This window comes from Triticum dicoccoides, chromosome 2A (genome assembly GCF_002162155.2).
Source record: "Triticum dicoccoides isolate Atlit2015 ecotype Zavitan chromosome 2A, WEW_v2.0, whole genome shotgun sequence".
NCBI lineage: Eukaryota > Viridiplantae > Streptophyta > Magnoliopsida > Poales > Poaceae > Triticum > Triticum dicoccoides.
This window is the reverse complement of record NC_041382.1, coordinates 617,501,184-617,517,808: the sequence shown is the minus strand read 5'-3', so window position 1 is coordinate 617,517,808 and position 16,625 is coordinate 617,501,184. Positions and strand designations below refer to the sequence as shown.

The following is a 16,625-nucleotide window of genomic DNA, read 5'->3' as shown; positions in this document are numbered from 1 at the left end:
GCATAACGGGTCGTTAATGGGCCAGAATATAGGACGGGCTGGAAACGGCGCAACGGGTTAACAGGCCAGAAATGGGCCGACTCTTGCCATGGGCCGAATTTGGCCCATTAGGGTAACAGGCCAGTAACGAGCCGACTCTTGCCATGGGCCGAATTTGGCCCATTAGGGGAACAAGCCAGTAACGGGCCGACTCTTGCCATGGGCCGAATTTGGCCCATTAGGGGAACAGGCCAGTAACGGGCCGGAAGTAATCGAGGGCCGAAAAGGAGCCCAAGAACGTATGGGCCGTCAATAGGCCAAAAGCTAACACGGGCTGGAAACGGCCCATGTAAATCACGGGCCGTTAACAGGTATAAAGAAAATTACTGTTCATTATGGGTTAGGGTCACCGTGGGCCTGTAAAGGGCCGAAAGATACGAAGGCATCATATGGGCCGAAAGACGTCGTGGGCCATACATGGGCTGAAAGTGAAATGGGCTGGTGTTATATTCGACGGCCCACATGACGTTGTTGGGCCGATTTCCTTTAGGGCCTAACGGGCCGTGAGTTAACGGGCCGTAAAATGGGCTATTTACAAAGAGACCGTTAACAGGCTTTTCATGGGTCAGCCCGTTAACTTTTGACCAAGTCAAACGGGCCGGATTTGTAAGCTAAATGGGCCAGTGGTGGGCCGTGGCACGTGTCGACATATCATAGGCGCCTATCTGACCCACTGACGAGCTGACACGTGTTTCGTCCGGCCAATAAGAATTTTACATGTGGAAATTTCCCATTGGTCGGGGCTGTTAACGGGTTATCGGATCCAAAACCCGACCCGATAGCTTAATGACGTTCCGTTACGGTGGATGCCACGTGTCGGTCACCCTTGACAAAAGCACTTCTGTGACGCACGATTTATCGTCATGGAAGTGGACACTTCCGTGATGATAATTTTGGTAATGTCATGGAACACTTCTACGACAGCACAGGTATGACTATCTCGATTCTGTCATAAAATCGTCATGGATGTACATGCATGACAAAAAACGCGACCTACTGTGACAAACATGTATCATCACGGAAGTGTTTTTTTTGTAGTGTCCATGCTATTATATTATTTGTTTTGGATGTTTTATATGCATTTATATGCTATTTTATATTATATTTGGGACTAACCTATTAACCTAGAGCCCAGTGCCAGTTCCTGTTTTTGCCTGTTTTTGAGTTTTGCAGAAATGGAATACCAAACGGAGTCCAAACGGAATAAAACCTTCGCGTTGATTTTTCTTGGACCAGAAGATAACCATGATACTTGAAGATGAAGTCGAAGGAGCCACGAGGCGGCCACAAGGACGGAGGGCGCGTCCAGGGGGGTAGGGCACGCCCCACCCTTGTGGGGCCCTCGTGCACCTCCCGACCTAATTCTTTCGCCTATATATACTCTTATATCCCAAACCACCAAGGGAAGCCACGAAAACACTTTTCCACTGCCGCAACCTTCTGTACCTGTGAGATCCCATCTAGGGGCCTTTTCCGGCGTCCTGCCGAAGGGGGATTCGATCATGGAGGGATTCTACATCAACTCTATTGCCCTTTCGATGAAGCATGAGTAGTTTACCTCAGACCTACGGGTCTATAGCTAGTAGCTAGATGACTTCTTCTCTCTCTTTGATTCTGAATATGTTCTTGGAGATCTATTCGATGTAATACTCTTTTATGACGTGTTTGCCGAGATTCGATGAATTGTGGAGTTATGATCAGCTTATCTATGAATATTATTTGAATCTCCTCTGAATTCTTTTATGCATAATTTGATATCTTTGTAATTCTCTTTGAACTATTGGTTTGGTTTGGCCAACTAGATTGGTTTTCTTGCAATGGGAGAAGTGTTTAGCTTTGGGTTCAATCTTGCAGTGTCCTTTCCCAGTGACAGTAGGGGCAGCAAGGCACGTATTGTATTGTTGCTATCGAGGATAAAAATATGGGGGTTTCATCATATTGCTTGAGTTAATTCCTCTACATCATGTCATCTTGCTTAATGCGTTACTCCGTTCTATATAAACTTAATACTCTAGATGCAAGCTGGATAACGGTCGATGTGTGGAGTAATAGTAGTAGATGCAGAATCGTTTTGGTCTACTTGACACAGACGTGTTGCCTATATTCATGATCATTGCCTTAGATATCGTCATAACTTTGCGCTTTTCTATCAATTACTCCGTAGTAATTTATTCACCCACCGTATTATTTGCTATCATGAGAGAAGCCTCTAGTGAAACCTATGGCCCCCGGGTCTATTTTCCATCATATAAGTTCTATTTTCCATCATATTAGTTTTTGATCTACTATTTTGCAATCTTTTACTTTCCAATATATAAACCAAAAATACCAAAAATATTTACTTTACCGTTTATCTATCTCTATCAGATCTCACTTTGCAAGTAACCGTGAATGGATTGATAACCCCTTTATCGCGTTGGGTGCAAGTTGTTGTTTGTTTGTGCAGATATTCGGTGACTTGTGTGTTGTCTCCTATTGGATTAATACCTTGGTTCTCAAACTGAGGGAAATACTTATCTTGTTGCCTTTCCTCTTTAAGGGGAAAACCAACTCAAGCTCAAGAAGTAGCACCCTTCAAGTGGTTGATACTAGATAAGCAATCAATAGGCACATTTCCCTTGCTAATATAAAGATCCGACGCTAGAGCGAAAGCTTCACTGAATGCCAATGCCTCCAATGTCCCGGACTGCACCATATCCTTGAAGACAACATTTGAGGCGCCTTGATAAAGGCCATGTTCATCATGACAAAACGATAACAATAGAACCCCCATCGTTGTGTCTAGATACCGCGGCATCAAACCATCAGATTGTAGTGTCCCTCCAAAGGAGCTACCCTGGTTCTCTGACTTCTGGTAGCCAGAGCTTGCATAGCTCCCGGCAGGGCTGCCATGCTGGGTGATCGGCGGGGAAGGAGGGCTAGATCCACCATATATCTTTCCTACTTATAAAGGTTGGAGTTGGTGATGAGTTCACGTGCGAGATCAACAACCTTCACCAATAAACAATCGTATCTCTACCCACATTGGGAATAACAACCTCCAAGAACATAGATAAACAAATGTATTTCTACTCACATGTGGGACCTAACATAAATAAATAACTACACTACTACTTTCATGCGAGACCAACACTTATAAAGGGCACAAATAACAAATGCAGAAATGCGACTCAAACTCAATATAATGCTTTTGTTTACCTTTTTTTCCCAACCAAGTTATTTCAGTTTTGTATCATAGAACAAGAGAGTGAACAAATTGTAATTCAAAAATGAAACATACCTTGTCCTCCTACCCGATCCACGACCTTGTGCGGTCAACTCACCAGTGTCTATTTCTCATATGTTTCAACATTCGAAATGTTGCGTCTGTAAAGAACTATGGCCACTTAAGTTCCCCAATGCCTGACGCATGATCTTTTGTTGTATTTGTGTTCTTTTCAAAATAGTGAACCTCGCGCAAAGGCCGTGTGACACCAACATATTTTTACGATTTCCTAATCCAATGACCTAACTCCTTGTATTATAATTTGGTAGCAACGCATGGGCATTGTGTTAGTTTCTGGATAAAGCTGAACGTAGAGACGCTGGAATTCTTGCTCATGGCTTTTCCTCCTAACCGGGTCTTGTCAAGCGCCTGCAAGCAGCATTCAAAAATTTGCATCGCGTGTGAGAGACCATAACCCATAAGAGAGATTAAGGGATGGGCTGGAAGGAAAGAAAAAAAAGCCCATCAAACATAACCTCGAGTCGACTCGTCGCACAGCCGCGGCAACGGCCAGGACAACCGCTGCGTCCCCGATTCCCCTCGCGACTGCTCTGCACTCCTGCCGATCTCGCCACTTGGTCCGCCTCGCCGTCGATTCTACCCGCCCCTGCCCTGCCCTGCGCCACCGCTACCAGCCGGCAGTCCCTAGCCGCCCAGACCGCACTAGGCAGTCGACGCCCGGCGCCCAGTGTTGTGCAGCTGCAGAAGGCACGTAGCCATCCGCCCAGCCCAATTTGAGGCACGTTTGATGAGATTTCTGCCTCTTCCGCAATTTCTGTTTACTGATTATACTCATTGCTCGTCGTGCCGCCACCTGCCAGTACTTCTCGTTACGAATTAAGGCTTGTTGCGCTCCTCTGTAAATTGTAATGTATCACTAAGTGATGAGTCCTGTCCAGGAATGTTACTTCTTACTGCTGAGTTGTTTCAGTTTGGATCCATTTTTCTGAATCCATGTGGCATCTGGAGCTGTAATTTTCAGAAAGGTTACCAATTACTACTGAATTGTTTCAGTTTGGGTCAAACAATTGATACATTGTTCTAATTTTTTGAATCGGTAAATTTCACATATTTTCAACTAGGACCACATGATTACATATATATGTATCAAATGTGGAAGAATGAACACATGCACATAGTCTCCTTTGAACTTTTCAAGGCATGTAGGCTTTTTAATGCAAAATCAAGACTTATTCGAGAATTTTTGATATGTTTGTAAGATAATATTGATCAACTTCTATCGTGTTATTGACATGTCATATTTATCATATTTTTTTAGGGTGGATCGCCCTGTTTCAAAATCTTTGATCCGCCAGCCAGCCGCTGCTGCCACCATCATCAGAGGCAGAGTTTTGGCTTCCAACCGTCCTCCAGCGGCCTTCTAGCCGCTGCCACTACCTGCGGCCACCAACCTCTCTCCTGCACGCAAAGGGGGCCCCGCAGCAATTGAACCATCCTCTATTTTTGAGTCGTTCAACTAGTCGCGACTAGTCGATGAGTCGCTGCTCCAGGTTCGACTCAGACTAGACTCCTGGCATGAGTCGAGCGACTAGTCACGACTAGTGGCTCTTTCTGGGTCGAGTGACTCACTTTTCTTTTTGAGGGGGAGCGACTCACTTAAATGGAGCCCAACTGTTATATGTTTTGTTTACAGTATATGGGCCGGCCCATCTCCCCTGGAAACCTAGATCGATCATCCCCCACCTCCCCCCGATCCAACCGTCTCCAGCCGCCACCCCTGGTTGCCCCTGCTGCTGTTCTGCGCCTACCCTCCTATGGTGTGATCCTCCCCTCCTCCCCTGCTACTGTTGTTCTCCTCCCCTCCCCTCCCCTCCCCTGGTTGCTGCTCCTGCTGTTGTGCTCCTCCCCTCCTCCCCTGGTTGGTGTGGCTGCTGGTGTGCTCCTCCCCTTGCTGCTGCTTAACTCACGTCAGACTCATCGACCATGAGTCTAGACTAGTCTAGAGTCGCCCCCCCTGAGCGGCTCGTCGACTCATCGACTCGAAAACATTGGAACCACCTCTCGCAGTCCAACAATGGAGGGCCTCCTCGACAAGCCCCTGAACCCGAACAAGCTTCTTAAGGAGCAGTGAGTGCAAAGTCCAAACCTACCTGCGTTTGCCACCACTTTATTCTCGTCCGTACTGCTCTGCTAACTTCTAGGTACTCTCCTCCTTCATGATGCAGATTCGTGAGCAACCTGACGGGGTCGTCCCTGCTGGAGATCGCGGCGCTCTCCACTATCGTGCCGGTGACTGATTAGTTTCTCTCCCTTAGATTCCCAATATTTTCTGTATCTATATATGCACGTCAGGGTTGTCGTCTGATTTTTTTTTTTGGTTCACAGGCAGTGGTGGTTTTAAGGAAATGGAGCAGCAGAGGTCAGTTGGTTACAGATACTGTAATTTTTCATAACCATTTATACCTTTTCGTGTAAGTGTAGAATATTTGTTTTGCAACAAATGTTCAAGTGAGATAGGTGTTATGACTGGAAAGTGGAATTCAGTTGCCAGTATGCTACAGTTTTGCACATTTAGCGTTCTGATCATAAATGTGCATTTTTTGATATTTTTTAACAAGGTATTTTCTGATATTCAACGATCCGGCCCAATCTTTTTCATGTCCCAGCATCTATATTGATAAATTTTACTTGACCGTGGGCAGCTAGCATGTCCTCTACTTTAAACTGTGTTGTCCAATCTGATGCTAGCTATGTCATGGCATCCTTCTCAAATTTTCCATGTTTTTTTACCCTGATGTAGTCATTGTTATCAATAATAAAAACTTCTTTATTTTCATTCATGGAGCAAATCTGACAGAGATTCTACTTCCTTGTTTTTATCTTATTATAGATAATATTAGGAGGGATTCAGTGAAGAAAAATGATGATGCTCTTGCTGGTCATAAAGATGGAGTGTATTACTTTTCAGCGTTGGTTATAGATTTTCTCACTGTTGTATTGCCTATACTTCTGATTTTCACGGCAAGTACCCTCTTCATTGCATTTTAATATGTTTACATGATGAAATTGTTAAACAGCATAAATCAGGGAACGTGCAAAGCACACACTTATACTGAAGTACTGAACTATTCAGTTGTCATCTACCAATCTTTGGATGAGCTTTAACATTTTTTTAGCTCATAAGTGAATCTGTGGTTATTCCTTTGGTTTGTTGCAGATCTTAGCTGAATGGGCTTATATTTGTGCAATTTCTCTTGTAGCTGTGATATCTATCTACATCTTGTTTAAAAGGTATTTGGTATTTAGTTCTTACTCCAATTTTTGTGATCTTGTTTTTGCTGCTCTAATTCCCTTCTGATCTCTTTTCGTGAAACACCACCCATGGTGATCTGGAGTTATATGACACTGCACTTTCAGGTCTCAGTCTCATCTCAAGGCTCAACAGCATCTGCCTTCTCTTAGGGCAGACATATCTTCTTACCGAGTGTCAGTGGTATGCACAAGTTTATTGATTATATAAGTAACACATTATCGCTCCTTCACCAGCACTAGAAATGGAGCAGTACTATTGCAGTATTAATGGTGATTGTGCTCTTTGTAGGTTTTAGTGACATGCGTGTCCATATTGGCAGTGGATTTCAAAATCTTTCCTAGACGGTATGCAAAGGCTGAAACATATGGTAGTGGCATTGTAAGTTAATTCGTCCAGGCATTTTCTTTAGTTTATCTTTTGTTTTTACAGGTTCTTCTACCTTATTTTCGTCATGAAGGCTAATTAAATAGCCAAAGGTTGTTTACATGGTGTGTAGACCCCATGATGGCCTAGTTTTATAATCGTCATCATTAAGAATTGCACAAAATCATGAACTAGTTGTGCAGAAAATGGCAACAACTGCAAATTGTGCATATTATTTGGATTGCAAAGGATTAACAGCTTCATTAGATTGGTTAAATGAAATCCATTTGTCAGTCATGGACTCCTCTGGAGCAGTGGCGATTCCATGTGTAACCTGTGGGGTCAGCTGACCCCACAGGTTTTTTGATTGCAAGCCTACTTCTACTCATATTTGTGCAAAAAAATTAGAAGATTTTAGAGAGATTAGTGCATTTGAACCCACAGCCTTTTGTTGCTGGCACCGCCACTCCCTCTGGTGCATCAAGTAGAGACGTATGTGCACATTAGGGGCTGGTGTGGGTTGTGTTACCGGTAATGCCCCCTGCTGCTTCACAGCCACCGCTTCTCCTTCAGCGCACTGTATCGCTGCCCATCCTGCTGTGCACATGGAAGTAAACTCAGGGCACAGAGGTGTGCCAGTCCAAGAAATTGTTGAGCTAGTAATCAATACAAAGCTGGCCCTGTGATCCTCATGGTTTTGTTGCAGTTTAAACATTCCTTGTTCATCTCCTGGCCCGGACTCTTCATGCCCTAATTGATCTGCTGGCTTCCATGCAAATCGCTGCTCACGTATATCTTTGCTTGGCTGGTCTATGCTCATAATCTCATACATTGGATCAACACAATGCAATCTCATGCATTTCAAACCTGTGCTACGAAACTCCACCGGGTGAGCTCAGCAGTGCCACCGCTGCCGCCGCTGACTTCATGCCTGCAGCATATTTTCGGAGTCTGTTTTACGATCAGAACTGTAGCTTGCAAATATTGCACACGCCAAACTCTTGTTTCGTGTTTGTGTGCACACACATAGAACCGGATTGTTTGAGTCAATCTCCACACATGCATGGTCTGGATTCTTCCAGCTGGGCTCAACAACGTCACTACAGTTTTCTCTGCCGCCATTTGTATGCCTTCTGCGTCTCCTAGCATCATCATATCTATCTGCTCTGCTACTGCTGCTTCTAGTTGCACCTTTGATGCTGTTACCCCTGTATGCGCTGCCGTTCCTCCTCTTGTGCTTGCCTCCTCCGCTGTGCTTGACTGTGTCGGCTTCTTGCAACACCTCTACAACTGCTTCTTGCTCCGGTGTCATTGCCATGGTTGTATATGTTCAGCACTGTGAACCTGACTCTATCTGATGTGGAGCTGGATTATATTATGTAACTCAATACCGATTGACAACAGCCGTCGTAGATTGACTTGCAACCTTGTAACTCCCGAAATCTGGTGCTTCATCATGTCTAAACCATACTTGATGAAGGCCACAATCCTTAACTTTACTGGAAAATTCAAACCTTCTTTACCTGTTGCTGCAAGCCCTTGCTAAACACGTGATAATCTCCTGCGGCAGTATCACTACCCTGGTCTAGGTTGCTGACCTGCAGGTCGAATGCAATTTACTGATGTCCACCGCACTTAATAGTCATCTGTTGTCATCTTTGTTGGTTGTCCAGTTTTTATGCCTTTCCCCTGTATGATTAGGTCATCAACTACTGTTCATCATTGCTTATTTTTTGTTCTTCTGGAATTGACACAAGTTTCTTGTTTACAAATATGCCTTGCTTCCATTTTTTCGTCATCAATCTATTATTTATTATAGTTGTTAATGTCAGGTTCTCGACCCGTGCTTCCCTTCGTGTAATTTGGATCATGTTTGCCATTATTTCTGAAAGATCAGAAATCTGACCTGTCTTCCAACATAACAGATGGATCTCGGAGTAGGGTCTTTTGTAGTGGCTAATGCACTAGTGTCTAGACAAGCACGAAACATAACCTCATTGTAAGTGCTTAAATGATCTCATTTGTCTTAAAGAAAATCTTTTAGGGCTTAATGAATATATATATATGGATCCAACATGATGCTAAGGATTCTCATCCCTCCGTCCCAAAATAAGTGTCTCAACTTTGTACTAACGTTAGTACAAAATTGTACTAAGGTTAAGACACTTATTTTGGGACGGAGGGAGTAGTTAAGTCGGAAGTAACTCACGTGAATACTGAAACTAAAAGGCAAACTCTGTGTGAAAAACTAGATTCCTGTTCTGCAAAGTTAATCCTACTTTTTCTATGATAATACTTATTAGTCAATAGTCATAGTGTTAGATACTGTCGTCCGTCGGGCTTTATGTCAAAATGTTCTCACTGCATAAGTTGTTTCTGTAGATACTCTAAAGAACTAATGTTTATTTATGTTGACTGTTTGTACTGGACATAGGAGCTTGTAGGAACCTAGAAGTTTCAACTTCACCACTTACATTATGGTGTGCTGAGTTTTTTTTGTCCTTTTTAAATTGAGGTACAAAGTATTACAATTCTGCATGCAAATCTTAGCTTTGTTAGTTCATTGATAAACGAAGAAAATTATAATCATTAGTAGCATTCAAGATAAAATGACCGGTCCATCTCTTCTTTCAAATAAGATCTGTCCTGCATCTTTTCTATTTGCATGTAGGTGGTATTTCTGTGTTAATCGCTTCTTGTTAGGTTGTTCTCCAAGTAGCTTTCTGACTTGGTATTATTTCTCATATAGATGAAAAATTACTGTATGAACATACCGACAAATTATCCCGTGTTTTGTCCAGTATCATCACAAAAATGCACAGTTACTTTGGCAGAATCATTGTTTCAATTTTGATTTTTTTTAGAAGATAACTGTACTTTCTGACCGTTAGATCTGCCAATAGGCACTATTCAACAGCATAAGTATTCTATCTCATAGTGCACCTTCTGTTTTTTAGGAGATGGAAGGCAGCACTGAAGTCCATAAGTCCTCTAGTATTTCTTGGCTTTGCTCGTCTTATCTCTACATCAGGTGTTGATTATCAGGTACTTTTCTTCTTTGTGCCAATTACTTAAATTACGCATCCGCCAGAATTTATCATGTAATGCCATTTCTGCAGACTTGCTAACCTTTTTGTTGTGTTTACCTGTCCCTGTCTATTTTCGTATTCTCACTTCCTTCATTTCTAGATACTGAAACCCGTATTAAGCAGAATTAAATACGTATAATAGTTACTAGCCTACCAAAACGTCTTATATTTGGGCACGGAGGTAGTAGTAGTGAAAGTGGAGTTGATTAGATTTAAGTTTACAATGCATAATCAAAGGTTATTTACTCAATTTTTTCCGTATTAGAATGCTGTCTTTTCTGAAGAGCTATGTTCCTTTTGTTACCTTGTAGGTACATGTAGGAGAATATGGTGTCCATTGGAACTTCTTTTTCACCCTTGCAGCAGTTTCTATCCTTACATCCATTATCAGGATTCATCCTAAATATTGCGGGACAGTTGGTATGCTTGTTCTTGCAGGTACTAACGTTTCTAGTTTTAAGTTCCGTTAGAAGGGCTTAGAGGTGCTACAATTCTCCTTTTCAGTTGATAAATTGCTCTTATTTATTTTTACAGGATACCAGGTATGGCTAAATTTTGGGTTGAATAAGTATCTCACATCTGATGAGAGAAGTGGTGATATCATTGGCCAGAATAAGGAAGGCGTGTATAGCATATTTGGTAAAAAATATTTATGTGCAATGATTTCTTTGTCATTTCTTTCCATAAGATGCCGAGGAACATAGAGGCGTAGAGCCTTCCAAGCTTGTTTTTTGTTTGCGTGTATAGCATATTTGGTAAAAATATTTACGTGCAATGATTTCTTTGTCATTTATTTGCATAAGATGCCGAGGAACATAGAGGCGTAGAGCCTTCCAAGCTTGGTTTTTGTTTGTTTGACAAAATAACATTGCTGGTCCAGATTTGTACAGAAAGCTTAGTGAACAAACATGTGTAATACTTATTCACCCACGCGCACACCCACGCGAGCATATGTGCTATTTACATTAGAAAAAGCGGGATAAATCCACAAATATCACTAAATTGAGCACATGTGTGTAAATGTGAGCACTAAAATTTGAACCCTGCTGGGTGGAGTCATGTACCCATAACTCCACCCCAGGAATAGTTCGCTCTCTTTGTATCATTCTTTTTTGTTTTGCTAAACTTTAATATGGCGATTATCTGTTCTGTTACTTATTAGGTCACTTTTATATCTGAATATTCAGTATCATAGTTTTCCATGCACCACATTATGCGATCTAATGAACTCCTTCCACAGGATACTGGGGTATGTACCTGATTGGTGTATCTCTGGGTTACTTTTTGTTTCATGACCTTAGTTCAAAAGGAAAGATTAGGAGCACTCAAGTGGTAAAAGTATGGGTTCTCGCAGCATCATTTTGGTACGAAACAATGATAACATGAACACCTATGAATAAGAGTTCTAATATTCCTTGGCTAACATTTTCTCTGATGGCATGTTCATAGGATTTTGGCAATCATTCTTGACAGCTATGTTGAAAGAGTCTCTCGACGAATGGTAGGGTACTAACTAACTACGTCTTGGTTTTATTTACACTGGTACTAAAAATGCAAACTCATATTTGAAGAATTGTGGTGATAGCTATGCAACGTAGCAGCAACTTATGGTATATAGAAAACAGTACTGTGCTCTTATTATCTCAATGGACATGTTATGTTTGAACATGATGATTAAGTGTAAGAGTATGACATATATTTTCATAGTATTTAGGTTTGGTCTACGTAAATCTGAAGTAAGAACATTTGTTGCATTGCTGAAATGTAAACCTTCCACTCATGCAATGCGATTCTTCCAACATGAACGGATACGCGGGCAAACTACCTTCCCAAATTAAAGTTTTTTTAGTGAAAGGAAATGCTACAGTTACTACAAACTAGTTTTGCACTCGAAATTGGGTCAAAGTAACTCCAGCAACTTATCTTTTATCCAGTAAAATGATTCAAGCATTTCATTTTGCAGTGCAACTTCGCCTATGTTATGCTTGTGTTTGGCCAGAATTTTCAGGTATTGTTATTTCCTTTCTCGCTTTTATAAACTTATAGCATACATTCATTTGCCAGATTAAGGCATCCAGAAGACAAGAATAATATGTACTCCCTCTGTCCCATAATATAAGATCTTATTACATTTAATTTGCTCACAAATTGGATGTAATAAGATCTTATATTATGGGACGGACGGAGGGAGTGCTTTAAACGATAGTACCTTCAGTTATCCAATTGTGGGCCCTAAAAGGGCAAGGATAGTGTTAGTTTGCATAGTTTATCTTCTCAAATGAGGATAACATTCAAATTTCAACTGAAAATAATATGCACCAGAGCAACATAGCTGAAATAATGTGCACTAGCTGAAAAATGAGGTTTGAAACCAACTGGTTTTAATATTTAACGATGCTGAATCTGATATTAGAGCCTGGAAAACTGGCAAGATGCACACACTTCTCATCTTCAAATGCATGCTACCTAGTTACATTTTCTTTTTGAGATCATGCAGAACTACCATGTAAATATATTTGGAAGAAGAGTTTTATTAAGCCAATGCATTATGCGGGGCAGAACCATCTGTGTAATTAAAAGGAACGAACACTAAATGAAAATCAGCAAATGACCTAAAGCTAGAGGTAGCCACCAAGCCCTTTGGCTCCAGCTGCAACTCAATATACCTGTTGTGGTGTTGCCTGAAGGGTCTAACAGCAATTGAGCCAGCTAATACTTACAATTGGATTGTTACCAGTTATGAAATTGCTAAAAAATGCTCAGGCTTCACTATTCATGATGGCTACTATTATAATGACAGGTTATATCTATTCTCACACTAGCGGGGTCCATTTCACATGACAAGAATTTGGTTCTTGAGGAAGCATTCAATCAAAATATGCTTGGCGCATTCCTTGTGGTAAGATCATGTCTCGTTATTCTTATTGCTGATGCCAAAATGGGATGTACTCCCTCCCTTTCAAAATAGATGACTCAACTTTGTACTACCGTTCCAAAATAGATGACTCAACTTTGTTCTAATTAGTACAAAGATGAGTCATCTATAGTACAAAGTTGAGTCATCTATTTTCGAACGGAGGGAGTACAACTAATAGGATTGAATTGTCAAATTTTAGCAGACATGTACCTCTTTAAGCGGTCAGTGTAAAGAAGCTGATATTTACATGCTCTTGCAGGCAAATATCCTAACTGGTCTAGTAAATCTCTCAGTTGACACGCTTTCGGCCTCTCCCCTCGCTGCCTTCATGATTTTGGTAGCATACACCTTTACTTTGTGCATGCTTACTGGTCTTGCTCACTTTTCTGGTGTTAGGATAAAATTTTGGTGAATATGGATTTTGTCTATCTAGTACTGTACGAGTAGGGCGTTTTGGTGACCGAGCTCCATGGAGCCCTTTATTTTTGAAAAATTCAAAATTCAAACTTTTTGACTTCAAAAAATTCTGAAAATAAATATGTAACTATACACGGATGAATGCATGTGTGTGTAAAAATTCAAGATGAAATACTTCGAAATGCGACCTATAGAAAAAAGACAAATTTCTGGACTTTGAGGATGAATAGTAACATGTGTTAAAAGGCCTCAGATTTGTCTTTTTTGCACAGCCTTCATTTCAACGTATTTCGTCCTAAAAATTTACACACATGTGTGTTATGCCTCCATGTATATCTGTAATTTTTTTCAGATTTTTTTGAATTGTAAAAATATGAATTTTCATGATTTTGGTGTTTTTCAAAAACCGGCCTCCATGGAGGCCGAGCTCCAAAAGGCATTTTCGGTACTGTACTTTGTATGTATGGAGTATCTAATCTTGATTTTGAGGAAGACACGTTTGTGTATTGAAACCGAGCCCTAAGGGCTCGTATGTGGTCAATTACCAAAGCCCTACCCATTGTAGGTGGTATATGAATCAAGATGAGTGTTGTTTATTCACACAGTACTCGTGATATCCAATCTACTCCCTCAGTACCATAATATATGTCGTTTTAGCAGTTTAATTTGAGCTGCTAAAACCACATATATTATGGTACAGAGGAAGTAATAAAGAGAATAATCCTTAAATGTTCCACTTTGTTGCAAATTGAGCAAACCCATCACTAAACTTCCTACTGTGTTATTGTTCACTCGAGGTCCAAATGGCCTTGAGTCAAGATAAGCCGCAAATTGGTTGTTGATCAGGACTAGGTTGGGGGCCTGTCCAGGGCCTAGATATTGGCATTGGCTTTTTTACGAACGGCCTGGATATCTCTTTGTTCCAAGTGGTTCAGAAGCCCTATCTCACGCGTCGTAGCGTTGTATGTGCTGCAGTCCCGACTTGTCTCCGTTCTTAGACCCCGTTTGAAAGTTGAAACAGAGGAAGATAATAGGAATTTTGGAGAATCGTATTCCTACAGAAAAACATATTCCGCCGGTGCCGTTTGAAACAAAGGAATGGCCCACCAAGGATCCTATGGAACAGGGCAATGCAAAGGAATTTTGGAGGAAAAGACGTCGTGTTTTCTCTCGATGTGTCTGTAGAATCGTAACCATAGAATATGACCCTAATCGAAATGCATACATTTGTCTCATACACTATGGGGATGGTGAGAAGAGATATATTTTACATCCCAGAGGGGCTATAATTGCAGATACTGTTGTTTCTGGTACAAAAGTTTCTATATCAATAGGAAATGCCCTATCTTTTAGTGCGGTTTGAACTATTGATTTTCGTAATTGAAAGTAACCAATTAGGTTTACGACGGAACCTAGAAATCGATCACCGATCCAATTTGACTGTGGATTCGTGCGTTTTACTTATATATCATATAAATGTAAAAAGACCCAAAGAGACAGATCCAATTAATCTCGGTCATCGAATTATGTCAATCCAATGACCTAGACTGCTTCAATGTCGAGTGCTCAACACATTTAGCGTGCAGTTAATTTCATGCCAAAAATAGTACTAATCACATAATAACACGCAAATAATATCCTATTTATATCCGCATGCATTTAATATACTTTCAAATTAATGTACATTGCACGTACACGTTGACTAGTGGTGTCCAAGTAGCAAGTCTGGTGTTCTCTTGTGTTTCGGATTCCGGTGAGAATTTAGGTTAGAACCGAGTTCCAAATGGGGTATTTATGTGGTGTCAATCCGAGTAAGAACAGTAGAGGGAGAGGCGAGAAAGTGAGGGGTCAGCACTCACAGAACGTATCCTGTGCACCCGAGCGACTCCTGCACCAGGTGCTCCAATGTAAATGAGCCCTTGGATTAAAAATAGAGGGACATGATGCAGTACTGGTATATTTTACAGAACAGACCTTTAAGTCTAACTAAATCGAGCGAATCTACATCCCAAACCCAGTTTTGTTCATCCCCTCTCCTGCTCGAACGAATCTGTTTCTTTCTTTCTTTTTGCAAGAGATGCTTTAACTTATTGTTGACCAACAAATCTGCTATCTGGCTATTCTGTGGAAAGGAATGATAATCCCCAAATCTGCTTACGAAACTGCCTCACGTACGATCAAAATGTCATACGATTTATACGACAAGAGACAGGCCCGTTTCCCAAGGTCTGGGCCCACCACACCAGATGAGTCTTGTCGTACGAAGATCGTACCGAATTTGATCATACGTATAGCAGCTCTCATCTGCTTACCTATATGATAGAATTAAGAGGCGCTTTGTATGACTGTTAATAATTACATATCAAGTGTCATAATCATGGAGAAGTTGCACCAAAGTGGCTACGTCCAGGCTACAATTGGCTCAAGGAAGATTAATCAAATCAGGATACACACTGTACAAAGTCCTGAAAATTTAACAGTATCATATTTCAATTTCTGTACACCACTGACAGTCGGATTCAAACATTGTGCACATGTATATGATGTAATATATTTCACAATGATAGCTTTGTTGTACAGAATTCTTGAACAGAAGGCCCACTGTGCTCTATTATCAACCACTTTACTACAAGAGATACTACATTACATGTCAGATGCCAACATATCCTGACTTAAGCAATAGCTTGAGCACCATGCAGCTCCCATCGTCATTTGACGGCGACATCCTGGCTGGCTGAAAAAGACAAAGTGGATGCAACTACAAAGCAAACTTTTTTCCCTCTGAAGATGAGCTTGCAGCTGAACATGCAGACAGTACGTGAAAAATAGGAACACCATGTATTTTGTAGAAACATATTCAAGATGCAAGGTCAACAAAATTATCTGGTTGGATAAGAATAAACTTTATGCTAAAGACCATGTCAATGATACTGCTTAAGATTTTGTACTTGATCATGGCTCTTACTCCTAAAATCATTGCTGAGTGTTGATTACAAAAAAAAATGTTCTTACTTGCTGTCATTAGAAAAAAGAAGGGCACACCTCTTGCTTTCATTTTATTCAAATGAAACTTGAAAGTGTGATTTTCTCGGATGTGAGCACAGGAGCAAGCATCAAACGTGGTACAGAAACAGATGAACAAAAAAAAACAATAGCCACAGGTCAGCCAGAATACAAGCTGAATCAACAGCCACATAAATGTCGCCATGTAGGATCGCTTGAAGATTAAACATGAGCGAAGATGGGAAATCGCAGCACGGT

General features: G+C 41.2%; 1 protein-coding gene across 3 annotated transcripts; it reads left to right on the top strand.

Annotated features, from left to right (window-relative positions):
* Positions 1-5,001: 5,001 nt before the first annotated feature.
* LOC119355768 (uncharacterized protein At4g17910-like) lies at positions 5,002-16,307 on the top strand. Of its 3 annotated transcripts, none has more exons than XM_037622637.1 (17): positions 5,002-5,392; positions 5,491-5,554; positions 5,651-5,684; positions 6,156-6,286; positions 6,483-6,556; positions 6,683-6,758; positions 6,867-6,956; positions 8,867-8,940; positions 9,899-9,986; positions 10,342-10,468; positions 10,565-10,669; positions 11,271-11,394; positions 11,480-11,531; positions 11,994-12,038; positions 12,831-12,929; positions 13,207-13,284; positions 15,932-16,307. In XM_037622637.1, exons 1-17 carry the CDS (start codon positions 5,340-5,342, stop codon positions 16,100-16,102), a joined length of 1,485 nt encoding a protein of 494 aa, XP_037478534.1. In that variant the 5' UTR covers positions 5,002-5,339; the 3' UTR covers positions 16,103-16,307. The 3 variants fall into 3 exon arrangements, with proteins under 3 accessions (XP_037478534.1, XP_037478536.1, XP_037478535.1); XM_037622639.1 differs by having other exon boundaries at positions 5,003-5,392; positions 15,945-16,080; XM_037622638.1 differs by lacking the exon at positions 15,932-16,307 and having other exon boundaries at positions 5,004-5,392; positions 13,207-13,964.
* The last annotated feature ends 318 nt before the right edge of the window (positions 16,308-16,625 follow it).

What these genes read in the sequence shown, in the direction of transcription:
- LOC119355768 (XM_037622637.1), top strand. Translation starts at nt 5,340, where the DNA reads ATGGAGGGCCTCCTCGACAAGCCCCTGAACCCGAACAAGCTTCTTAAG. An exon ending in AAGGAAATGGAGCAGCAGAG is followed by an intron (nt 5,685 to 6,155) that starts GTCAGTTGGTTA and finishes ATCTTATTATAG; the next exon opens with ATAATATTAGGAGGGATTCA. An exon ending in AGGCGTGTATAGCATATTTG is followed by an intron (nt 10,670 to 11,270) that starts GTAAAAAATATT and finishes CTCCTTCCACAG; the next exon opens with GATACTGGGGTATGTACCTG.